The sequence below is a fragment of the Phoxinus phoxinus genome, assembly GCF_949152265.1.
Source record: "Phoxinus phoxinus genome assembly, chromosome: 8".
Lineage (NCBI taxonomy): Eukaryota > Metazoa > Chordata > Actinopteri > Cypriniformes > Leuciscidae > Phoxinus > Phoxinus phoxinus.
The window spans coordinates 1,337,395-1,364,754 of record NC_136883.1 but is presented as its reverse complement, the minus strand read 5'-3'; the positions used below and the strand labels follow the sequence as shown (position 1 = coordinate 1,364,754).

Sequence of the window (27,360 nt, the reverse complement as noted above, 5' to 3'; positions counted from 1 at the left end):
TGATCACTTAACAAACCCAGAGTAACTGCACACCTCCTCAACACACACACACATACACACACACACTCGCTCTGGTGTCCCTGACGTCTGAAACACACACACTGCTGACGACATTCAGCCCAGATCAAACTCCAAATGAACTCTGAGGGCTTAAAACCTTCTTTGGATTTTCCAATCTCACTGTCGCCGGCCGACAAAAGAAGTGTTTGCAAGTTCACATCATCCTCTCTCTCCCCTGATCCGGCAGAGAGGGAGAGGGGTTCCTCGGTGACATCACCGGCACAGAGCATCATGGGTAACACCGGACCACAGGGACGAGCCAATCACCTCGCTCTCTACACAGTAAAACATGTTGGCTTATTAATTTAACCCAACCGTTGGGTTACACATATTTGGGTCACTATGTTGGGTTATTTTCCAAAAATGTTGGGTCATTTTTAAAATCATTGCGTAATTTCTAGCAATAACCAGGCTGTTGGGTTAAATACGTATGTTGTGTGTACACTAGTATATTTTGAATTTATGTACACAATTATGTACACTCTAAAAAATGCTGGGTTGTTTTAACCCAATTTTGGGTCAAATATGGACAAACCCAGCCATTGGGTTAAATTTTTAAATTGCATTTTTGATCCAACGTTTGGGTTTGTCCATATTTGACCCAAAGTTGGGTTAAAACAACCCAGCATTTTTTAGAGTGTATATTTACATAAAATTCTGGACTCCCCAATATTTAGTTTGAAATTAGTATTTATTGTGTTATAAATTAGGGCTGTCAAAAGATCCATCGTGATTAATCGCATCCAAAATAAAAGTTTGTGTTTACATAATATATGTGTGTGTACTGTGTATAATTATTTATATATAAAACACACACAATCATCTATATATTTTAGAAAAATTGGTTATATTTATATATAAAATATTTATATATAATATAAATTATATAAATGTATATACAGTATATAAATGCATACTGTATGTGAGAGATTGATTTCCATTTGAATATGATTTATGAGTCTGGTATGTCCGTGTATTGTTGAAACATAATAACACCTCTGCACTTTTTCCATATCTCTCTCTCCCTCTCTCACTCTCTCTTTCTCTCTCCCTCTCTCACTCTCACTCTCTCTCTCTCTCTCCCTCTCTCACTCTCACTCTCTCTTTCTCTCTCTCTATATATATATATATATGAGATTAAGTTCTGCTCAAAGGGCTTTATTGGTCCGATAGGATGATATTGTCAAAACATTCACAAAACATAATGACATTCACTGTGTAAATATCCATCTCTCTCTCTCTCTCTCTTCTTTCAGAGAGTCCGCCGTGTGGAGGTCAAGAAGATGGCAGTTTTACAGAACGCACTGAGGTGGAGAAACAGAGCGAGCGAGAGCGGGATCATGAAGCAGAAGACGGCGGGATCTGCAATTACTGGCTGGATGTAGTCTTCAAGGTTTAGGTTTAAATGCAGGAAGACCGATAGGCCAATCTCTATTCAATATGCAAAATAGATGTGATGTCATTGCTGTCCGTTACATTTTGAAAGTTGTACAAATGCAAATGCAAATATATAAAACAAAAACCGGCCTTTAAACATTTTTATTGTGATATGTTATCGTATATAAAATTAATTAGTGGTTCGTTGAACAAAAAGGCTATGAAAACTAGAAATATTTGTATAACTTACAATTTGTTTGAATGTATGTGATGCCTATCCCCCGGGCAAGGGTAATATTAAGTTGTGTGTTTTGTATACTTTGTATACTGTTGTTTACATTTGAGCAATAAAAAAAAAAAGAAAATAAAAAAAAGTTGAACATTCCATTGATGATGTCAGTGGAAGCTTTTCAAAATGTAATTACTTTTTCTTAAAATAATAAAGTTGACAAAAAATAGACAAGACAGCACAACAAAGAATACAATTATATTATTGCTATTATACTAATAAAAATAAAATTAATATATATATTATTATTATTATTATTATCATAATTATTAGACTGAAATTATTATGTTTGATTGGAGCCTGAAAGTTAAACATTTAGAGCTATAATTAATTAAATCAAATAAAAACATATTTATTTATATTATAATATGAACACATTCAGAGGGTTTAAACTCCTCTGATGCTACATTTGTGTCAGAATTACTGTAATCACAATATGAAACTTAAAATCATTAGTTTCCATTGCATGCTTATGGCAAATAAATCCATGTGTGTGGTTTTGTTGTTGATGAGAGGAAAACAGTCCATACACATTAACTTACCCTATTATGCTATAATAAAATAAAATTTCAAACAGAAATATTAACTCATATATATATATATAACATGGCTTGGTTAAATTCGAATGTACCGGTAGAATGCGGTCTGTTATTTCTTGATAACACAATGGACACAGTGTTCTTTAATACAATATATATATACAATACAATCGTTTTTAAATCAATAAACTTTGTGTCAAATTAATAAAATTTGTGTCAAATTATTGATTTATTTGGTAGGTAGCCATGTAATAAGTGGGATAATGTAGAGCTATAACAACCGCCTCGCTGTACATTATCCCTTACATATCACACAGACTGAAATAAACCGCCACAGAGTATTAGCTTTTTAGAAATATATGTTATTATTTGTGAAGCGGTGAGCCGTGAGGTTATGAAGCGTTCCTGTTCTCTGACAGAATAAAGATCATTAATGATCATCTTCATGCAGGTGTGGAGATAATCTGGGTGCAGGGACGCTGAACTCCTTTGCAAAGTGTCATGAGAAGAAGAAAAGAAGGCAAGAAAAAGAGGGATGAGTGGAGTGAGAGAGGCGCATCACGCACAGCTCTGGTCTTGATTCCCAGAAGAAGACATGTGAAATCTGCTGATATAATCCTCATAACTGAGTAATGCGAGAGAGAGGGGGCGGGGCTTTATCATGAACACCAGCAACTGCAGGCCACACGGTGCTGAGCAACACTCTCTGATCAAAGAAGAAAAAAAAGGATGCACTAACAAATTTGCCACTGCAATGATCCCCAAATGTCCCTTCCTATGCGATCGGTCATGAGGAAGAGACAATATAAAAGCCATGAAGTTTATAGTTAGATGACCTTGAGAAAACACATCTGGGAAAGAAAGAAATGTCATTGGCCGCACTTCAGTACTGTAATCTGTCAGAGGGAAAGTTTTCTGAAGCATGAACGATAAAGCTGAACGATTTGGGGGAAAAAATGTTCTCCGCCCACACGCTCTGATTGGCTGTGATTTATGATTGATTTAGTTGCGAGTGCAGTGCGCTTGCAGAGAGACTCCGCCCACAGGCTATTCTGATTGGCTTTGAATTATGATTGATTTGGTTGCGAGTGCAGTGCGCTTGCAGAGAGACTCCGCCCACAGGCTATTCTGATTGGCTTTGAATTATGATTGATTTGGTTGCGAGTGCAGTGCGCTTGCAGAGAGACTCCGCCCACAAGCTCTTCTGATTGGCTGTGATTTATGATTGATTTGGTTGCGAGTGCAGTGCGCTTGCAGAGAGACTCCGCCCACACACTCTTCTGATTGGCTTTGAATTATGATTGAATTGGTTTCGGAGTGCAGTGCGCTTGCAGAGAGACTCCGCCCACAGGCTATTCTGATTGGCTTTGAATTATGATTGATTTGGTTGCGAGTGCAGTGCGCTTGCAGAGAGACTCCGCCCACACACTCTTCTGATTGGCTGTGAATTATGATTGATTTGGTTGCGAGTGCAGTGCGCTTGCAGAGAGACTCCGCCCACAAGCTCTTCTGATTGGCTGTGATTTATGATTGATTTGGTTGCGAGTGCAGTGCGCTTACAGAGAGACTCCGCCCACAAGCTCTTCTGATTGGCTGTGAATTATGATTGATTTGGTTGCGAGTGCAGTGCGCTTGCAGAGAGACTCCGCCCACACGCTCTTCTGATTGGCTGGAATCGTATCGCGTGGTTCAGACACGGTGTACTGATAGCTAAGGTCTGAAGGATAACAAATTTTAGGAATCTTTTTCAGATATGCTTTCTTACCTAAACATCACGTTGAAGAATACTGATTTTAGCATTTAAGGTATAGATGAAGATTAAGTCAAGCAATTCAAGAGTCTGACATTAGCTTTTGTCTTTATGCACTTCCTGACCATTAAGGTCAAGGTACAGCGGTGCCTTTGTCTCTATGATAATGTTAAGGTTTGAGCAATCAAGTCAGGATGATTGGATTAGCAATACAATAGCTGATTGGCTCGGTTTCTCTAGAGCAATCTAGAGAACCTGCCATACCGGTTTTTGCTGGATAAGAAGACTCCTCCCCCTGGGAATGTATATAACTACAATGCAATACTGTATTAGAGTTAGACTGATGTTGGAAGACCGTTAGGTCTAGACTGTTTGAAAGAATTGCAGCCGCGCTCAATAAAGAACTTCTGCTTGAACGTGATCCAAACGTCTCCTGGTCTTTGCTTAGAAGAAGGAAAAGTTTCCTACAGTTTTGGTGCCGTGACCCGGATAGAGCTACTCACAAAGATCTGACTGAGTTCCAGCTTCCTCCAACCTGAATCCTCAACAAAGATCTCAACTGACTGAGTTCCAGACTGAATCTCAAACAAAGATCTGCTTTCCAGGCTGCATCTTTTGGAATCCAGAGCAAAACTTCCAGCTGAACAAAGCAAGGTCTGGTGAGTGCGACTATCCAAAAGAACCTACAATACCAGTACAAAAGTGTAATCCTCTGCGCCGACAGAGAAGCGTTAAACAAACAGCTGCAAGTTTTGTTAACTAAGTTATCCTCTAAAGTTTTTCTTTTAGAGATGAAAGTTATCCTCTGTTTTTAGGCAGGGAAGTTTAGCATTACGCTAATATTTTGGTATCCTCTGTTCTCAGGCAGGGAAGAATAGCATTACGTGCTAATATTTTGTTTTTGTTGGTATCCTCTGTTCTCAGGCAGGGAAGAATAGCATTACGTGCTAATATTTTGTTACCCTCTACGTTTGCTAGAGACGATTCATTTCTTTTATTTTGGTTTATCCTCTGCTTTCTTGTTAGGCAGGGAAGATTAGCATTACGTGCTAGTTAGTTTGTTTATCCTTTGTTTCACAGAGAAGGTTAGCATTATGTGTTAAGATTTGTGTGTATCCTCTTGCTAGAGAAGGCCTGTCCTTTGTAAGCTAGAGAAGATTAGCGTCATGTGCTAATAAGATTGTACCCTCTGTTTGTAAGACAGTAGAGAGAAGTTTAGTGTTTGTTTGTGTGGTAACATAGAAATTCACAATGTTTAGGAAAAGTACTAGACTGACTACCCCTTTATGGACAGATAGTGAATTCAAGTCTTTGTTATCAGAGCACATGGACTCCATCGTGACTGAGCCAGTCAGATTGAATTTAACAAAGAAATTTGGCATTGATGCAGACAAAGTATGGTCTATTGAAGATTGCAAGAAAGTGTTGGGTGCATGTATCAGGAAGAAAAATGTGAAAGGTATTATATTATGTCACAGAGAGTTTAGCTTATCCATTGTACAAGAACAAGCTCGTTGTATTGATAAGTTAAAAGAACAGAACAAACAATTGCATACTCGAATGTCCTGTCTCACAGACAAGGTGGGCCATAACACGGCCTCAACCAAATGTGACTCAGAAGACCAACAGTCAGATGAAAGCTATCCTGATCTACAGTCTTTTGATAGTATAGAGGACAATGTCAATGCAGATGTAAATGCAGTTGAAGTGTGCGTAGCTAGACAAAAGCCTCAGGTAAAAGGGGTTGACACAGTTCCATCTGCAACCTCCGTACTGCAGTCACAAGCAGTCATTTCAACGTTAGCTCCTAAAGATATAGAGAGAATATCTCAGAGCTTACCTCCAGCACGCACAAATTTTTCTGAATTTAGAAGGGCATTGATCAGCAAAATGCGTCTATATGACATGGCGGTAACAGAAGTCACACAGTTGATGTCACAAATTTTAACTGAATCTGAATTCAACAGTTTTGAATCTGCTGTTACTTCTGAACTGCTACATGCCAGTAAAGATGAGTTGAGAGAAGGTGTCTTGAAAATTCTAAAGAACATTGTTGGACCACACATGGACTGGTCAAAGCTCACTAATTGTGTACAGAAGAAGGGTGAATCTGTTTGTGAGTACACAGAACGCTTCTGTCAGACTGCTGCAGGGTACAGTGGAATTGCAGACACGCCAGAGAAGGTGCTAGGTGATAATGGTCCCCTAGTTCGCACATGGTTTCAGGGTCTTCTGTCAGAACATAAAAATGCATTGCCTTACTTAGAATTAACATGGTCCAGTAGAACCCTGGAAGACAACCTGGACAGTTTAGTCACTTGGGAAAGAGACTTTGATGTCAGAGAGAGAGTAAGAATTGCAGCAGTTACTGTTAAGGTCAACTCAGAGAAGCCAAAGAAACGCAAAAGTCCTAGAGAAGCCACTTGTTCTTACTGTGGCAAGCACGGACATTTTGGAAAAGAATGTAGAAAAAACAAGCATAACTTAAGACAAGTTAACAATGTTATGCAGCTTTTACTCCATTTGTTTACTAGTTTGAAGCAACCCCTCCCCTCGTCATTGAACTCGTGGTTGTTTCCCCCTTCAACAGGGACAGGATAGGACACACGGACCAGTGAGGAGCCCAGGGAAGAACCGAAAGCAATAGGCTTCGGGGGCCAAACCTGCGGTGAAGATTTCCCTCTTAGGCCTTCCCCTCCACTAGTCCATCCTTACCTCACTGGTTCATAGGTGTCTCATGAATTGAGAATTAGGGAAATAAGGAACAACAAATAGCAGACTCAGATTGAACAGATTGAACCCTAATGTTTGCAGTCTTTACAACGATTACTGCTCTGTTGCCGTTTTCTCTTTTGTTTTCTTTCTTCCTCTGTGCAGATATCACTGGATGACTGTCCCGAGACCCATATGCAGTATGCACCGACCTCCTCACCTGCGTATGAAGCCACAAACTTCCAGAAAATGACTCGACCCATTGCTGAGCCAACTATCACAAATAAAATAAAATAAAAATACACAACGCAGAGACTCACATACGTTCCGTATGTCATCAATGGAACCTTCAGTCCACTAGATGACTGAAAGGTTCACAAACCCTAATTGCATGTTTGTTTCTGTGTCCGCATGCAATTACAGAAGAACTACACAGAATAAGCTACGTGCCTGTAACGAACACAAGTTACAAGAATGAACTTTTAGTGTCTAAATTTGTATATTATGTGAGAGTTTTTAAGAACTCTCAAACGGGGGACTGAAGGATAACAAATTTTAGGAATCTTTTTCAGATATGCTTTCTTACCTAAACATCACGTTGAAGAATACTGATTTTAGCATTTAAGGTATAGATGAAGATTAAGTCAAGCAATTCAAGAGTCTGACATTAGCTTTTGTCTTTATGCACTTCCTGACCATTAAGGTCAAGGTACAGCGGTGCCTTTGTCTCTATGATAATGTTAAGGTTTGAGCAATCAAGTCAGGATGATTGGATTAGCAATACAATAGCTGATTGGCTCGGTTTCTCTAGAGCAATCTAGAGAACCTGCCATACCGGTTTTTGCTGGATAAGAAGACTCCTCCCCCTGGGAATGTATATAACTACAATGCAATACTGTATTAGAGTTAGACTGATGTTGGAAGACCGTTAGGTCTAGACTGTTTGAAAGAATTGCAGCCGCGCTCAATAAAGAACTTCTGCTTGAACGTGATCCAAACGTCTCCTGGTATTTGCTTAGAAGAAGGAAAAGTTTCCTACAGGTCGCAGTGTGTCTCACAAGTTTGCGTGCTAGAAGAGTGTTGACGCCACACGCTGCGAAGATCTAAGGATTTTGGTCACAGACTTAAAACATCAAAGTGCAACGAGCTTCTGTTGTGTGATGCGCTGGGCTTTAATTACCAGTTCCTTCTACTTACATTTTAGCAAATCCATCAAAGCTGGAGAAAAATAACGAGGGGCCAAAACACACCGCATGGGCTTAGCTACGAGTGAGATTTTCCATAACCTCAGATCATTCGATCAGACGCGTGGCCTAGTGTGTGTGTGTGTGTGTGTGTGTGTGTCTGTCTGTCTGTCTACTGCCCTGGCATTAAAAGTTAAAAGGTCATAAAAACATCTGATAATTCACAAATATTATGTGAACACAAACTTTTATTTTAGATGCGATTGGGGATGCATAACGATTAATCGCAATTAATCGTTTGCAGAATAAAAGTTTTTGTTTACATCATATATATGTGTGTGTACTGTGTAAAATAATTATGTATTTATAAATAGACACACATAAATGTATATATTTAAAAAATATTTACATGTTTATATACATTTTTATATTTAAATATAATTTATATTATATATAATTATAAATACTTAAAATATAAACAGATTTCTTTCTTAAAATTATACATGCATGTTTGTATATTTATATATACATAATTATTATACACAGTACACACACATATATGATGTAAACAAAAACTTTTATTCTGCAAACGATTAATTGCGATTAATCGTTATGCATCCCTAGATGTGATTAATCGTTGTCCAGCAGTAGTTTTTACGATTTTACTGGAAAATCTTGAATTTTTTGGAAATCAAAGTTAGTTAGTAAGTTAGTTAGTTAGTAAGTTAGTAAGTGTTTATTAAATGCTTTGGATACTTTAATAATTTGCTCAGTTCCATACTGTACTTGCATTTATAACATTTTACCATGTGTTTTAGATGTGTTTTTCTTACTAGGATTTTCCTGTAAAATGTTGAATATTTTTGGAAAACAAGTTTAGTTAGTTGGTTGAAGTCTTATGAGTTTTCCCGAAACTCTGAGTCTGAAAGCCTTGCATTAGCAGGCGTCCGATCGCAGGCCTCGAGCCATAGCTAGTGCACCACACATGTGCTGGAAACACAGACAAGTGGAGGAACTGGGAATGAAAATATGAAAGCATATGAGCTCATACATCCTAGGACCCAATTCATGTCCTGTATATTGAGTTTGCTCTTCTGTCGAGAGGTAAGAGTCGAGAAACTTCTTGGATTGTATTTGAGATCCTCCTCATGTATTTTGAGGATCCTCTGAGGAATAAAGCTCGTAGTCGCCGTCCACTTCTGCACTGAGGATTAAACCGAGAGCTATGAAACAGCCATAACTGTGGCTCGAGTTCCAGACGCCACGCCCGAACACACACACACACACACACACACACACACACACACACACACACACACACACACGTGAACACAAACACTGAGTCAGAAGGAAAAACCCTTTTCTGTCTTCCTCTCTTCTTCCTCCAGGTTTGCAGGTCTATAGGGAATAACCTAAAAATTAACAGATTTGATTTTTTAACTTTCCTAAATATATTTCTGACCTTTCTCATTTTACACTGTGTCTGTGTGTTTTCATAGAGTTTTACGTTTTTTTACCAAAGAGGCCGATATTAACCAATTACAGAGCTCATTATGAATCCAATCTTACACAGGAATCCCTTTATGCCATATGCAAATTTAACTAAGGATATCACTTTTAAGCCTCTGATGGACTTCTAATTGGGAAAGATCACTTTTTTTCATGCTGTGCGTCTATGAAACCAACTTCACAGATACCTCACCAGTTTATGGGACATTTCAGAACATATCAATGTATATGTAAGCTAATGAAACTGCATCCCTGTTGTCAGATGTTTTGTTTTGTGTGTGCGTGTGTACGTGTGTATGTGTGTGTGTGTGTGTGTACGTGTGTGTGTGTGTGTGTGTGTGTGTGTGTACGTGTGTGTGTGTGTGTGTGTGTGTACGTGTGTGTGTGTGTGTGTACGTGTGTGTGTGTGTGTGTGTGTGTGTGTGTGTGTGTGTGTGTGTGTGTGTGTGTGTGTGTGTGTGTGTGTGTGTGTGCACGCGCGTGTGTGTGTGTGTGTGTGTGTGTGTGTGTGTTAGGGATGGCGAAAACTAAAAAAATTCTTGACCGACCACCGAGCCTCATTAGCCGGTTGAAACTGGTTAACCGATTAGTTTAAAATATGCTACGCTATTTGAAATAACAGCCATTTCGAGCCGCGCCTGCAATTTCGCAACTCTGTCGCATCTCTCCGCCGCTCTGCCTCCCGCTCTCTCACACACACACACACACACACACACACACACACACACACACACTGCGCCGCCCTTCCACTCACGTCACGAAACATGAGTCGAAAATAACGCGTTGAAAATAAGGAGTTTGTCTAGCGTTAGAAGCTCATTTGAAACATTGCCGCGGCTCATAAATGACAGCTCCAGGCTTGCGGGTGTCACGTTTTCAAGTGATGCATCATAGATGATGTGCTACTACTTTATTTAAGCGCTGTATCACACAAGTTGCAACTTACATCTGTGTCATTCTGTTTGGTGAAATGGTCCCACACACACTACTCTTCCTCGCACGCTTCCTCCTGTCGTCTGCGCTGGCTCTACCCTCGAGTGTGTTAGCCTGTAGCCTTTACTTTTTGCAATCCTTGTGAGCGTGCGAACGCAAACGCTGTGACCTCGCGCCGAATGTTTTTATTGGTTTATTAAGTACAAACTGGCGAGTTATGAAAAATTGAGTGAGGGATTTGTTCACTTCACACAAAAAGATCTTGGAATGAGACGCTAACTGTAGTAGCGTTTAGTCCACTATATAGCCTAATTTAGAGATCACTTTTTTTTTTTTTTAACCTACTGCCGAAAACTTTGATCGGTTAACGTTGATACGGTCAACCATCGGTCAAACGGTCATCGGTTAACATCCCTAGTGTGTGTGTGTGTGTGTGTGTGTGCGTGTGTACGTGTGTGTGTGTACGTGTGTGTGTGTGTGTGTGTGCAGTTTCGAGGTTGTGATCTTTGGTTAATCAGAGAAGCTTCACCCACCGTGAGAGCGAACCGCCAGCAGAGCAAACAACAGGAGAGCCAACATGACGACGTCGAGTCGAGTGTGTGTGATCCGACCCAGAGTGTGTGTGAGTCCGAGTGTGTGTGTAACAGCGGGGCAGATCCTTCAATCACGGCACTGTGGGGGAAAAACAGAGAGAGACTGATTAACCTGGAGCTGTGTACGTGTGTGTGTGTGTGTGTGTGTGTGTGTGTGTGTGTGTGTGTGTGTGTGTGTGTGTCAGGCGAAACCTTCATAGATCTCTAGTGAACATGACCAGCTGTTAAACCGTAGATATTAATAAACCGATGCTCCAATGTGCCGTTGTGAAAGGGTCACCGTTTGATGATGTATGGCCGGATCTTGACCTTTCCGACACAGTGAACACACAGTGAACACACAGTGAACACACAGTGAACACACAGTGAACACACAGACGCAACATGCGGATCTCGTGAATCTAGGTGATGAAGTGAGAACACACTGCTAAAGGACTCAAATACTGATTTAGGCCCAAAACTTCATACACAGACACACAGAATACATGGATGCAAACACTTGTATAGATAGATAGACGAACAAACGAACGAATGAACGAATGAACAAACGACAGACAGACAGACAGACAGAATGAACGAACAAAAGTACGAACGTCAGATAGACAGACAGACAGAACGAACGAATAAATGATAGACAGACAGACAAAATGAATGCAACGAACGAACGATAGACAGACAGACAGACAGACAAAACGAATGGATGAACGAATGGATAAACGAACATACGAACGACACAGAGAGACAGACAAAGCTAATGAACGAACGAATGAACAAACGTACGAACGTCAGACAGACAGACAAAGCTAATGAACGAACGAATGAACGAACAAACGTACGAACGTCAGACTGACAGACAGAACGAACAAATGATAGACAGACAGACAGACAAAACGAACGAACGAACGTACAAACATCAGACAGACAGACAAAATGAATGAACGAACAAACGTACGAACGTCAGACAGACAGACAGACAGACAGAACGAACAAACAAATGATAGACAGACAGACACAATTAATGAAACGAACGAACGATAGACAGACAGACAAAACGAATGGATGAACGAACGTCAGACAGACAGACAAAGCTAATGAACGAACGAATGAACGAACAAACGTACGAACGTCAGACTGACAGACAGAACGAACAAAACGAACGAACGTCAGACAGACAGACAAAGCTAATGAACGAACGAATGAACGAACAAACGTATGAACGTCAGACTGACAGACAGAACTAACAAATTATAGACAGACAGACAGACAAAACGAACGAACGTACGAACGTCAGACAGACATACAGACAGAACGAACGAACGAACTAGACAGACAGACAGAACAAACGAATGAATGAATGAACGAACGAACGAACGAACTACATAGACAAAGACAGACAGACAGACAGACAAAACGAATGAATGAATGAATGAATGAATGAATGAACGAACGAACGAACGAACGAACGAACGAACGAACGAACGAACGAACGAACGAACGAACGAACGAACGAACATCAGACAGTCAAAGTCAAAGTTTATTTATGAAACACTTTTTAAAAACAGCGTGTTTAACAAAGTGCTGTACACGTATATCCTATATCAATGATACAAACAGTCAGCAGCACAGAAATAAAACAATAAAACAACTCTCACATAGTGTCAAATGCCAGACTATAGTAATAGTTTTTAAGACTATATTTAAAACCAGCAAGTGTTTGAGTCGGCCTGATGTACAGGGCCAAAGCTTGGGTCCCGCTACTGCCAATGCTCGGCCCCCTGCTCTTCAGCTTTACCCGTGGGACAACTAAAGCCAGTGGTCAGCGGACCCAAGCGCTCTCTGCGGAGCATGCTTGATCAGGTCAGAGAGATAATGAGGTGCAAGACCATTAAGAGATTTAAAAACAAACATGAAAATCTTAAAATGAATCCTAAAATGGACAGGCAACCAGTGAAGAGAGGAGAGAACAGGGGTGATGTGTTCCCGCTGTCTCTGCCCGTCAACAGGCGAGCTTCTAGAGAGAGAGGCCGGACTAATGCCTATAGAGGACATTACAACAATCCAGACGCCATGAGATACAAATAAGTCTTTGAAAGTCTATAAAAGACAGGAAAGATTTCAGCTTGGTGAGTTGTCTCAATTGGGGGAAAAAACTAGATTGAACTACCAAGTTAATGTGTTTATCCAATTTAAAATCACAGTCCATAATAACACCTACATTTTTACATTGGGTTTCACAAGTGGATTCAATTCCCCAAGATCCAAAAGTGCCAGCCGGCGTAAACAGCAGAACTTCTGTTTTATCTTCATTCAAACTTAGGAAATTCAGTGCCATCCAGGCCTTCATTTCCTCAAGACACCGCAGCAGCAGAGGCACTGAAGCAGGAGTGTGTGTTCTGTTCAAACGCAGATACATGTGTGTGTCATCTGCATAACAGTCAGAAGAAATACCACATTTCCTAAAAATAGACAGAACGAACGAGACGGACGGACGGACGGACGGACGGACGGATAGATAGATAGATAGATAGACAGATAGATAGACAGATAGATGGAATATTTAAAAAATTTCCTGTAAGTTGGTCATGATTTCTACTTCCTGTATCATTTCCTCTTTCTTTCTCTTCACTGTAAAACTAAAGTCAGACTTCATACAGGGGTTTTCTGTCCTGCGCTGACACAGTAAAACAGGAAGTGTGGGTGCATTTGTCCATATAAATATATATATATATGTTTATATTCAGGCTACATATTAAATTAAATCGAACATTATTCGTTCAGAAACATTTTAAAATCTTATCGACCCTCCGTTTGAATGTTAGTCTGTGTGTGTGTGTGTGTTGAGGTTTATATGCACTAAAACACACATTGCCTTTATATTCATGAATAACGACAGAACCTGTTTGAAAACGCTCGCATTAGTTTATAAAGCTGACCGAGTTTATATTTGAGAGACACAAACAGCTGATCCACCGTCTCACATTCACATCTCTGCTGAGAAACATAATCAAGTTCTGAGCACAAATATATGACTATAACTGTATAAATATGGCTGTATAACTGTATAAATATGACTGTATAAATATGGCTGTATAACTGTATAAATATGACTGTATAAATATGGCTGTATAACTGTATAAATATGACTGTATAACTGTATAAATATGGCTGTATAACTGTATAAATATGACCGTATAACTGTATAAATATGGCTGTATAACTGTATAAATATGACTGTATAAATATGGCTGTATAACTGTATAAATATGACTGTATAACTGTATAAATATGGCTGTATAACTGTATAAATATGACCGTATAACTGTATAAATATGGCTGTATAACTGTATAAATATGACCGTATAACTGTATAAATATGGCTGTATAACTGTATAAATATGGCTGTATAACTGTATAAATATGGCTGTATAACTGTATAAATATGGCTGTATAACTGTATAAATATGACTGTATAACTGTATAAATATGGCTGTATAACTGTATAAATATGGCTGTATAACTGTATAAATATGGCTGTATAACTGTATAAATATGGCTGTATAACTGTATAAATATGGCTGTATAACTGTATAAATATGGCTGTATAACTGTATAAATATGACTGTATAACTGGTGTATAACTGTATAAATATGGCTGTATAAGTGTATAAATATGGCTGTATAACTGTATAAATATGACTGTATAACTGTATAAATATGGCTGTATAACTGTATAAATATGGCTGTATAACTGTATAAATATGACTGTATAACTGTATAAATATGGCTGTATAACTGTATAAATATGGCTGTATAACTGTATAAATATGGCTGTATAACTGTATAAATATGACTGTATAACTGTAGAAAATATGGCTGTATAACTGTATAAATATGGCTGTATAACTGTATAAATATGGCTGTATAACTGTATAAATATGACTGTATAACTGTATAAATATGGCTGTATAACTGTATAAATATGGCTGTATAACTGTATAAATATGACTGTATAACTGTATAAATATGGCTGTATAACTGTATAAATATGACTGTATAACTGTATAAATATGGCTGTATAACTGTATAAATATGACTATAACTGTATAAATATGGCTGTATAACTGTATAAATATGGCTGTATAACTATAAATATGGCTGTATAAATGTATAACTGTATAAATATGGCTGTATAACTGTATAAATATGGCTGTATAACTGTATAAATATGACTGTATAACTGTATAAATATGACTGTATAACTGTATAAATATGGCTGTATAAGTGTATAAATATGACTGTATAAGTGTATAAATATGACTGTATAACTGTATAAATATGGCTGTATAACTATAAATATGGCTGCTGTATAACTGTATAAATATGGCTGTATAACTGTATAAATATGACTGTATAACTGTATAAATATGGCTGTATAACTGTATAAATATGACTGTATAACTGTATAAATATGACTGTATAACTGTATAAATATGGCTGTATAACTGTATAAATATGACTGTATAACTGTATAAATATGACTGTATAACTGTATAAATATGACTGTATAACTGTATAAATATGGCTGTATAACTGTATAAATATGGCTGTATAACTGTATAAATATGACTGTATAACTGTATAAATATGGCTGTATAACTGTATAAATATGACTGTATAACTGTATAAATATGGCTGTATAACTGTATAAATATGGCTGTATAACTGTATAAATATGGCTGTATAACTGTATAAATATGACTGTATAACTGTATAAATATGGCTGTATAACTGTATAAATATGGCTGTATAACTGTATAAATATGACTGTATAACTGTATAAATATGACTGTATAACTGTATAAAATATGACTGTATAACTGTATAAATATGACTGTATAACTGTATAAATATGGCTGTATAACTGTATAAATATGACTGTATAACTGTATAAATATGGCTGTATAACTGTATAAATATGACTGTATAACTGTATAAATATGACTGTATAACTGTATAAATATGACTGTATAACTGTATAAATATGGCTGTATAACTGTATAAATATGGCTGTATAACTGTATAAATATGGCTGTATAACTGTATAAATATGGCTGTATAACTGTATAAATATGACTGTATAACTGTATAAATATGGCTGTATAACTGTATAAATATGACTGTATAACTGTATAAATATGGCTGTATAACTGTATAAATATGGCTGTATAACTGTATAAATATGGCTGTATAACTGTATAAATATGAATGTATAACTGTATAAATATGACTGTATAACTGTATAAATATGACTGTATAACTGTATAAATATGGCTGTATAACTGTATAAATATGACTGTATAACGCAGTGAACGGCTCACAGGACTAAATTCTTCCCAGTAAAGCTCCCAGTGTGTAATACGAGAACTCGTCGCCCTCTCGCTATGCCTTAGTCATGACCACACACACAAAACCCTAACATCAGCACAAAGCATGCGGACACACACTCTTTAAAAGCACATCACGGGGAAAATTTCAGAGTAGTCGGGCTTATACTTATAAAGCACAGTCTAAACTCCAGTCTGAAAAGCTCTTTCTCTCCTCGCTTCTTCAGGAATCTCAGACGCTTTTCATCGCCGGAAACACTCGGTCAGGGATCTTCCGTCCAGGATCAGACAACAAAATCAATATCATCTGGACTGAGAGGAAACGCTAACCTCCAAACCACCGCATGCAAACCGAACTGTGCAGGAATATTAGTCATGTTGCTGAAGCAACAAAATACATGTTCATGGGTTAAATCACATTAAAAAAAAAGTTTTTGGTAACACTTTACTATAAGGTTCATTAGTTAGCATTAGTTAACTACCTTAGTTACGTGTAGAACAAAACATCTTTAGCATTTATTAATTTAATAATTTATTAATGCACTATTAAAATCAAAGGTTGTGTTTGTGAACATTAGTTAATGCACTGTGAACTAACATGAACAAACAATGAACAGCTGGATTTGTATTAACTAACAACATTAACAAAGATGAATAAATACAGGAACAAATGTATTGCTAATTGTTAGTTCATACATAAATTTTAAATAATGAACCTTATTGTAAAGAGTTACACAGTTTTTTTATTTATATTGAAGTGTTTACAGATCTGTCGGGTCAGAGGTCACACCGGAAGCCACACCGGAAGTGAACGACAGATCCAGTGTGAACGACAGAAGCTGAAGCAGATCCAGTGTGAACGACAGAAGCTGAACGTAAAGCAGATCCAGTGTGAACGACAGATGCTGAAGGTAAAGCAGATCCAGTGTGAACGACAGATGCTGAAGGTAAAGCAGATCCAGTGTGAACGACAGAAGCTGAAGGTAAAGCAAATCCAGTGTGAACGACAGAAGCTGAAGCGGAAGCAGATACAGTGTGAACGACAAAAGCTGAAGGTAAAGCAGATCCAGTGTGAACGACAGAAGCTGAAGGTGAAGCAGATCCAGTGTGAACGACAGAAGCTGAAACAGATCCAGTGTGAACGACAGAAGTGAACGACAGAAGCTGAAGGTGAAGCAGATCCAGTGTGAACGACAGAAACTGAAGGTAAAGCAGATCCAGTGTGAACGACAGAAGTGAACGACAGAAGCTGAAGGTAAAGCAGATCCAGTGTGAACGACAGAAGCTGAAGTTAAAGCAGATCCAGTGTGAACGACAGAAGCTGAAGGTGAAGGTGAAGCAGATCCAGTGTGAACGACAGAAGTGAACGACTGAAGCTGAAGGTGAAGCAGATCCAGTGTGAACGACAGAAGTGAACGACAGAAGCTGAAGGTGAAGCAGATCCAGTGTGAACGACAGAAGTGAACGACAGAAGCTGAAGGTGAAGCAGATCCAGTGTGAACGACAGAAGTGAACGACAGAAGCTGAAGGTGAAGCAGATCCAGTGTGAACGACAGAAGTGAACGACAGAAGCTGAAGGAGAAGCAGATCCAGTGTGAACGACAGAAGTGAACGACAGAAGCTGAAGGTGAAGCAGATCCAGTGTGAACGACAGAAGTGAACGACAGAAGCTGAAGGTAAAGCAGATCCAGTGTGAACGACAGAAGCTGAAGGTGAAGCAGATCCAGTGTGAACGACCGAAGTAAACGACAGAAGCTGAAGGTGAAGCAGATCCAGTGTGAACGACAGAAGCTGAAGGTGAAGCAGATCCAGTGTGAACGACAGAAGCTGAAGGTGAAGCAGATCCAGTGTGAACGACAGAAGTGAACGACAGAAGCTGAAGGTGAAGCAGATCCAGTGTGAACGACAGAAGTGAACGACAGAAGCTGAAGGTAAAGCAGATCCAGTGTGAACGACAGAAGCTGAAGGTGAAGCAGATCCAGTGTGAACGACAGAAATGAACGACAGAAGTGAACGACAGATGCTGAAGGTGAAGCAGATCCAGTGTGAACGACAGAAGCTGAAGGTGAAGCAGATCCAGTGTGAACGACAGAAGCTGAAGGTGAAGCAGATCCAGTGTGAACGACAGAAGCTGAAGGTAAAGCAGATCCAGTGTGAACGACAGAAGCTGAAGGTGAAGCAGATCCAGTGTGAACGACAGAAGCTGAAGGTAAAGCAGATCCAGTGTGAACGACAGAAGCTGAAGGTGAAGCAGATCCAGTGTGAACAACATAAGCTGAAGCAGATCCAGTGTGAACGACAGAAGCTGAAAGTAAAGCAGATCCAGTGTGAACAACAGAAGTGAACGACAGATGCTGAATGTGAAGCAGATCCAGTGTGAACGACAGAAGTGAACGACAGAAGCTGAAGCTGAAGCTGAAGCAGATCCAGTGGAACAATAGAAGTGAACGACAGAAGCTGAAGGTAAAGCAGATCCAGTGTGAACGACAGAAGTGAACGACAGAAGCTGAAGCTGAAGCAGATCCAGTGGAACAACAGAAGTGAACGACAGAAGTGAATGACAGAAGTGAACGACAGAAGCTGAAGGTAAAGCAGATCCAGTGTGAACGACAGAAGTGAACGACAGAAGCTGAAGCTGAAGAAGATCCAGTGGAACAACAGAAGTGAACGACAGAAGTGAACGACAGAAGCTGAAGGTGAAGCAGATCCAGTGTGAACGACAGAAGCTGAAGGTAAAGCAGATCCAGTGTGAACGACAGAAGCTGAAGGTGAAGGTGAAGCAGATCCAGTGTGAACGACAGAAGTGAACGACTGAAGCTGAAGGTGAAGCAGATCCAGTGTGAACGACAGAAGTGAACGACAGAAGCTGAAGGTGAAGCAGATCCAGTGTGAACGACAGAAGCTGAAGGTAAAGCAGATCCAGTGTGAACGACAGAAGTGAACGACAGAAGTGAACGACAGAAGCTGAAGGTGAAGCAGATCCAGTGTGAACGACAGAAGTGAACGACAGAAGTGAACGACAGAAGCTGAAGGTGAAGCAGATCCAGTGTGAACGACAGAAGTGAACGACAGAAGTGAACGACAGAAGTGAACGACAGAAGCTGAAGGTGAAGCAGATCCAGTGTGAACGACAGAAGTGAACGACAGAAGCTGAAGCAGATCCAGTGGAACAACAGAAGTGAACGACAGAAGCTGAAGGTAAAGCAGATCCAGTGTGAACGACAGAAGTGAACGACAGAAGCTGAAGCAGATCCAGTGGAACAACAGAAGTGAACGACAGAAGCTGAAGCTGAAGCAGATCCAGTGGAACAACAGAAGTGAACGACAGAAGCTGAAGCTGAAGCAGATCCAGTGGAACAACAGAAGTGAACGACAGAAGCTGAAGGTAAAGCAGATCCAGTGTGAACGACAGAAGTGAACGACAGAAGCTGAAGGTGAAGCAGATCCAGTGTGAACGACAGAAGTGAACGACAGAAGTGAACGACAGAAGTGAACGACAGAAGTGAACGACAGAAGCTGAAGGTGAAGCAGATCCAGTGTGAACGACAGAAGTGAACGACAGAAGTGAACGACAGAAGCTGAAGGTGAAGCAGATCCAGTGTGAACGACAGAAGCTGAAGGTGAAGCAGATCCAGTGGAACAACAGAAGTGAACGACAGAAGCTGAAGCTGAAGCAGATCCAGTGGAACAACAGAAGTGAACGACAGAAGTGAACGACAGATGCTGAAGGTGAAGCAGATCCAGTGTGAACGACAGAAGTGAACGACAGAAGTGAACGACAGAAGCTGAAGGTGAAGCAAATCCAGTGTGAACAACAGAAGCTGAAGCAGATCCAGTGTGAACGACAGAAGTGAACGACAGATGCTGAAGGTGAATCAGATCCAGTGTGAACAACAGAAGCTGAAGCAGATCCAGTGTGAACGACAGAAGTGAACGACAGAAGTGAACGACAGATGCTGAAGGTGAAGCAGATCCAGTGTGAACGGCAGAAGTGAACGACAGAAGTGAACGACAGATGCTGAAGGTGAATCAGATCCAGTGTGAACAACAGAAGTGAACGACAGAAGTGAACGACAGAAGCTGAAGGTGAAGCAGATCCAGTGTGAACGACAGATGCTGAAGGTGAAGCAGATCCAGTGTGAACGACAGATGCTGAAGCAGATCCAGTGAGAACGGCAGAAGTGAACGACAGAAGTGAACGACAGAAGTGAACGACAGATGCTGAAGGTGAATCAGATCCAGAGCTTCGGGGTGTGGTGGAGCTTCACACACTCAAACAAAGACCTGGCCTTTCAAAACAACACTCACTTTGGGATTTTATCACTTTAGAGGATCTTAAAACCTTAAAACACTAGGCCTGGATTCATGAAAGCAAACCACCAACAAGTGAGTAATGAAATCTGGCACAAATAAAAGTAACACGATTATTTCCAAGCACCATGATGTCGCTGTAATAAATATATAACTATAGGCTATAACTTAGGCTACTTACATTTTGACTCCTTTCAAAAACGTTTCATTCATTTGTTTTTTTCTCCGTTGCATAGGCTAGCCTATATAAACCGAGCCGTATTTTCTCCCGAATCCCCAGCATGCATCTGATTCTGAAAGACATTTTTAATGAACTTACCATCCCAGCAGTGAGAAGTTGGACCAGGACAAAGCTCCGTTACTCCAGCGGCGTGAACAATGATCTCTAGCAAATGATCCGAGGAGACTCGAGGCGAACTTTACTCTCTGTCATGCCCGTGTTTGAGAGTGAGTGACCGCTGGAAGCCAGCTGTGGTTCTGAAGGCGAATCTTCGAGAAATAGTGTTTCTGTGAGCTGCTTATTCTCCGGCCGGAGAGAGAAACCAAACCACTCCTACACCACCATCACCAGTCTGGGGATGACGTCACCGCGGCTTTAACCAGTTCGCGCTACCGGAGAACATACAGAAGTGTCTATACTCATAATGCAAAGATGAGAAAACAGTCTGTCATACAGTTTGAAAACAGTCAAACTTATTATTGATTAAGCTTACTTTTTAATATTTACTAGGTGTGTGTATACATACTAAAATAATAAAATATCAACATAATACTAAAAATAAAATAAATCTGGCTCCAAAATATTCTAACTTTATCAGATAAATTATAGCCTAGTGTTTTATATAAAGCAAAAGCAAAAAGTCTATTAGGATAAAATCAGGTTACACTTTCCTTAAGGTGTCCGTGTTACAGTGCAATTATATATTTAAGTGTGAGAAACAATAATTAACTGCATGTAGAGTTAACACTATAGAGTTAGAATTAGGGTTTAGAGTTAGTTGCATATAATTATGCATAACTTACTGTTATTAACATGTAACAAGGACACTGTAAAATAAAGTGTTACCAAAAAATATTATTAAATATATGCAAAATGGCATTCTTTTCGTTTTTTTTTTTTATAAATATTTTTCTGTATTTATTTTTTTAGAATATTTAAAAAAAAAATATATATATATATATATATATATATATATATATTATATTATATTATTTTTCTGTAACAGGTTTAAATGAATAATTTAATTTAACAGGTTTAAACAGCAGAGGATCCCCTGTGGAGAGTCACACACCTGCATCTGAGATGTATTGTATGGGTTAGGATGAGAAGTTTCCAAACACCACATTGCACTCATACAGTATATAAAGGATTGCACTGCCATTGCACTAAAGGTACATGTTTATGCTGCTTCACTTTAACTTTCACTTCTATATAGCATATATTATTAATCCAATCACACCGCTGGTTTTACTGAGTATTAACAGAAAAAATAAAATAAAGAAAAAAAGACTAAAGTCGCCCCTGCATTACCTCTCAGTACCACACGGTGGCGCAGACTGAACTCTACACTTCATTACAGTGAATCAAATAACACGTTAGAGAAAAACCTATACTGTCTATGAGAAAAACCTATGAGAAAAAACATGTGAAATAAATAGCTTTATATTTATTGTTTAAATTCTTAATTAAAGTATTTTAATTGACTTGATTAAAATTCAACGAAAGTACGTTTCCTTTTTAACATTGAATTACATATACGTTATAAATTACGATAGAGCGTCTAAATTCATAGACATCAATTTCAGATGCACTACGCGACATTATATAACATAAGCTACAATATTTATAAGACGAGTTTGTTATACTTTTATTTTGGGGGGAAACTGTGTGACATCACATCCGGTTACCAGTTGTTGACAAAGCGCTGCATCGCTGACTGACTGCTGTGAAGAGTTCGCAATAAAACTGGTGAGATATTACTTTAGATATTAATCCTGTCGTATTAAATGTCACCGTGATGCGAAGTTAATGTATTGTGTCTGAGAGCAATAAGTGAGCGATGTTGATCTGCTGTCGTCATCATCTTTGAGAGATTCATTAAACAATAGTTGACTATAAAACAATGACACTAATCAATAGTTAGCATAACTTACTTAACAGTTACCAAGTTGATTAGTCACAGTAATTTACATGAAGCTAATTGTTTTTTTATTACAACAAGTTTTCTAAAATGTCATGTTTACATATGTGAAGGCGTCATTGTTATCAAATTAAATAAGCATTAATAATTTCACATACATTTCCAGAACAGAAATCTGAAGCTTGGATAAAGTCAGGTGGTTTTGCTTTTGTTAACACATTAGTTTTAAAATATAAAATAAATGCAGCCCTGGTGAGCAGACGAGACTTCTTTTAAAAACATTACAAATCTTACAGAACAAAAACCTTTGACAGTGTATATATTAGAGAAAGTGCAATAAATGAAACACACAAGACTCAAGTCCTCTATATTACGGTAACCTGCTCCTCTTAAGCGATTGAGAGTTAATGGTGTGTTGTTGTCGACTCTTGTGAAGGAGATGGAGGGTTCAGCGTGGCATCTCTCGCTGAAACTCCGGGACAAACCCAAGGCCATGTTCCAGTTCCCAGACGCCGAGCCTGGAGACGTTCATCCCGGCGGATACCAGGTGTCGACGCTCAAACAACTGATCTCAGCGCAGTTATCCGACTCGCTGCCCGAGCCCGAGCTCATCGGTCAGTGCTGATCGGTCCTCACGACCATTACTGTCAGTCTGCATTCACACGTCAGCCATCTATCATCAGATCAACCCAGAGATATACATAATCAAGGCTAGATGTCTCGTCCGCGCTGCTGGCCAATGGAGGTCGACGTCCACACCTGGCGGCCATCTTGCCACAGTCAGCTCGCTCACTCGTAACATTGTGTTTTAATGATGCACGTACTTTTTAAACTTGCTCAATTTTCTACTGATTTTCAAACGGGTTGGTTTGTTATAAACGTCAGAGATGTAGTTATGACATTGACTGCATATTTATGAATAATTATTATGTATTTCAACATATTCAAGCATCCAGAATTATAGCCACGTTAATAACGTTTGTAAGAAACCAAACTGTTTGTAAATCCGTCAAGATTTCAGCGAGATAAGAGTATTTGTGTTCGTACCGATCATCACCTCACATCAGGAACCACAGAGCCCGCCAGAAAGCTTGCCTGTGACAAGATGGCCGCCGGTGGTGCCGTTAGAGACTCCGCTGTAAGACATCTAGCCTTTATTATGTATATCTATGGGTCAATCAGCTGAAGAGTCTTAAACCACTCAATCGATCTGAGTGAAGTTTCAGTCAGATTTAGATAATCAGATCAGGAAGCATGGAAACTCCTGAATCGACTGTTTACTCGGTTGGATTCAAAAACACTGGCAGTGCCTTGATGCATATGTTTATGAATGATGAATATTCATGATTCATGTTTTATGAACTGGTCAGTGGATGATGTGATTGAATGTCAAGGTTTTTATTATTATTGATAACTAAAACTACAAAAAAATATTTATATTAGTTGAAATAAAGCTGAAAAAAAATCTAAATATTTGTTGAAAAATGTAAAAATAAAATTAGAAATGTTGCCTTTGCAATAAACTTAAATAAATGTATGTTGAAGCAAAAAAAACTTTAATTTGGTAATAAATAAATAAAATGAACTAAAATAAATTAAATCTAAATGGGAATAATAAATATATAAATGTATATATATTATATATTACGAAAATTACGAAAAAATTAACTAAAAAATGAATTAAAATAAATTAAAATAGAAAACTAAATTAAATAAAAGCTTTTTCAAAATATTAATGGAGTACTGAAGGGATGAAATCATAACCCGTAATTCGCCCTCTGGGTTTTTATAATGGGGTTTTTATGAAAAAAAATGTCTTTGCAATAAACTGCACTAAAATTATTAACTGGTAAAAAAAAAAGAAGAATAACTAAAATAGATTAAACCTAAATAGGAATATAAAAACATATATATAAATATACAAAAAATTTAACCAACATTAAAAAAAAAAAAAAAAAAAAAGCTTAGACAAATTAAAAATCTAAATAATAATGGGGTTTGTATGAGCTCTGTGGTAAACATAACTTGATGATACTTGGATGTTTTGCTCTATTATGAACATTAATGAATATGTGATTCGTATAAGCAGAGCTTTCAGCAACGCTAGTGCATGTTCACTGCTGTGTTCTGCAGACTTCGTGCACTGTGGCTGTGTGCTCAAGGATGATCTCACGCTGGACTCCTACGGGATCAAGTCTGGGTCCACGCTGCACATCATCAGGAAGACGTGGCCGGAGCCGGAGGTCAAGCCTGGTGCGTGAGGATCTGAGCTCGGGTGAGGGATTGCAGTGTCTGTGAGGTTCATCAGTGCTGATGTGTCTCGTGTTCCTCCTCACACAGAGCCGGTGAACAGATCTGCGGCGGCTCGAGAGTTCAGGATGCTTCAGGCCGGCCTGATCTCCAACTCCGCGTACAGAGAAGCGGTCGGTACACACTACAACACTCCAGCCTGTTCACTCAGCATTTGAGTTAAACGGATAATTCACAGAAAAATGAAAATTAGCCCATGATTTACTCTCCCTCAAGCCATCCTAGGTGTATATGATATTCTTCTTACAGACGAATACAATCAGAGTTGCATTAAAAAATGTCCTGGCTCTTCCCAGCTTTATAATGGCAGTGAATGGCCATTTCTGTTTTAAACTTCATAAAAGTGTATCTATCCATAATAAAAGTGCATCTGTCCCTGATAAAAGTGCATCTATCCATTATAAAAGTGCATCCGTCCATCATAAAAGTGCATCCGTCCATCATAAAAGTGCATCTGTCCCTGATAAAAGTGCATCTATCCATCATAAAAGTGCATCTATCCCTGATAAAAGTGCATCCGTCCATCATAAAAGTACATCTATCCATCATAAAAGTGCATCCGTCCATCATAAAAGTGCATCCGTCCATCATAAAAGTGCATCCGTCCATCATAAAAGTGCATCCGTCCATCATAAAAGTGCATCTATCCATCATAAAAGTGCATCTATCCATCATAAAAGTGCATCCATCCATCATAAAAGTGCATCCGTCCATCATAAAAGTGCATCCGTCCATCATAAAAGTGCATCCGTCCATCATAAAAGTGCATCTGTCCCTGATAAAAGTGCATCTGTCCATCATAAAAGTGCATCTATCCCTGATAAAAGTGCATCTATCCCTGATAAAAGTGCATCTATCCATCATAAAAGTGCATCTATCCATCATAAAAGTGCATCTATCCCTGATAAAAGTGCATCTGTCCCTGATAAAAGTGCATCTGTCCGTCATAAAAGTACATCTATCCATCATAAAAGTGCATCTATCCATCATAAAAGTGCATAATCCCTGATAAAAATGCATCTATCCATCATAAAAGTGCATAATCCCTGATAAAAGTGCATCTGTCCGTCATAAAAGTGCATCTATCCATCATAAAAGTGCATCTATCCCTGATAAAAGTGCATCTGTCCCTGATAAAAGTGCATCTATCCGTCATAAAAGTGCATCTATCCATCATAAAAGTGCATCTGTCCATCATAAAAGTGCATCTATCCATCATAAAAGTGCATCTATCCATCATAAAAGTGCATAATCCCTGATAAAAATGCATCTATCCATCATAAAAGTGCATCTATCCATCATAAAAGTGTATAATCCCTGATAAAAGTGCATCTATCCGTCATAAAAGTGCATCTATCCATCATAAAAGTGCATCTATCCCTGATAAAAGTGCATCTGTCCCTGATAAAAGTGCATCTATCCGTCATAAAAGTGCATCTATCCATCATAAAAGTGCATCTGTCCATCATAAAAGTGCATAATCCCTGATAAAAATGCATCTATCCATCATAAAAATGCATCTATCCATCATAAAAGTGCATAATCCCTGATAAAAGTGCATCTGTCCCTGATAAAAGTGCATCTATCCCTGATAAAAGTGCATCTATCCATCATAAAAATGCATCTATCCCTGATAAAAGTGCATCTATCCATCATAAAAGTGCATCTATCCATCATAAAAGTGCATCTATCCATCATAAAAGTGCATCTATCCCTGATAAAAGTGCATCTATCCCTGATAAAAGTGCATCTATCCATCATAAAAGTGCATCTATCCATCATAAAAGTGCATCTATCCATCATAAAAGTGCATCTATCCATCATAAAAGTGCATCTGTCCATCATAAAAGTGCATCTGTCCATCATAAAAGTGCATCTATCCATCATAAAAGTGCATCTATCCCTGATAAAAGTGCATAATCCCTTATAAAAGTGCATCTATCCATCATAAAAGTGCATCTATCCCTGATAAAAGTGCATCTATCCCTGATAAAAGTGCATCTATCCATCATAAAAGTGCATCTATCCATCATAAAAGTGCATCTATCCCTGATAAAAGTGCATCTATCCATCATAAAAGTGCATCTATCCCTGATAAAAGTGCATCTATCCCTGATAAAAGTGCGTCTATCCCTGATAAAAGTGCATCTATCCCTGATAAAAGTGCATCTATCCATCATAAAAGTGCATCTATCCCTGATAAAAGTGCATCTATCCCTGATAAAAGTGCATCTATCCATCATAAAAGTGCATCTATCCATCATAAAA

The 27,360-nt window shown here is 38.7% G+C and overlaps 1 protein-coding gene and 1 long non-coding RNA gene across 4 annotated transcripts in view; one reads left to right on the top strand and one right to left on the bottom strand.

Moving 5' to 3' along the window:
* Positions 1–283: 283 nt before the first annotated feature.
* On the bottom strand, positions 284–21,457 carry LOC307003462. Its single transcript, XR_013798715.1, has 3 exons — positions 20,961–21,457; positions 10,887–11,025; positions 284–335 (listed from the first exon to the last, which is right to left on the bottom strand). It is a non-coding gene; the product is annotated as an uncharacterized lncRNA (long non-coding RNA).
* Positions 21,458–22,493: 1,036 nt separating this feature from the next.
* The window catches only part of ubl7b (ubiquitin-like 7b (bone marrow stromal cell-derived)), a 13,248-nt gene continuing 8,381 nt past the window's right edge, over positions 22,494–27,360 (top strand). For all 3 annotated transcript variants that reach the window (XM_079620602.1, XM_079620604.1, XM_079620603.1), the window contains exons 1-4: positions 22,494–22,610; positions 23,219–23,396; positions 24,916–25,035; positions 25,123–25,205. In XM_079620602.1, the coding sequence (XP_079476728.1) occupies positions 23,222–23,396; positions 24,916–25,035; positions 25,123–25,205 (378 nt within the window). In that variant the 5' untranslated portion in view covers positions 22,494–22,610; positions 23,219–23,221. The remainder of the gene's footprint in view (positions 22,611–23,218; positions 23,397–24,915; positions 25,036–25,122; positions 25,206–27,360) is intronic.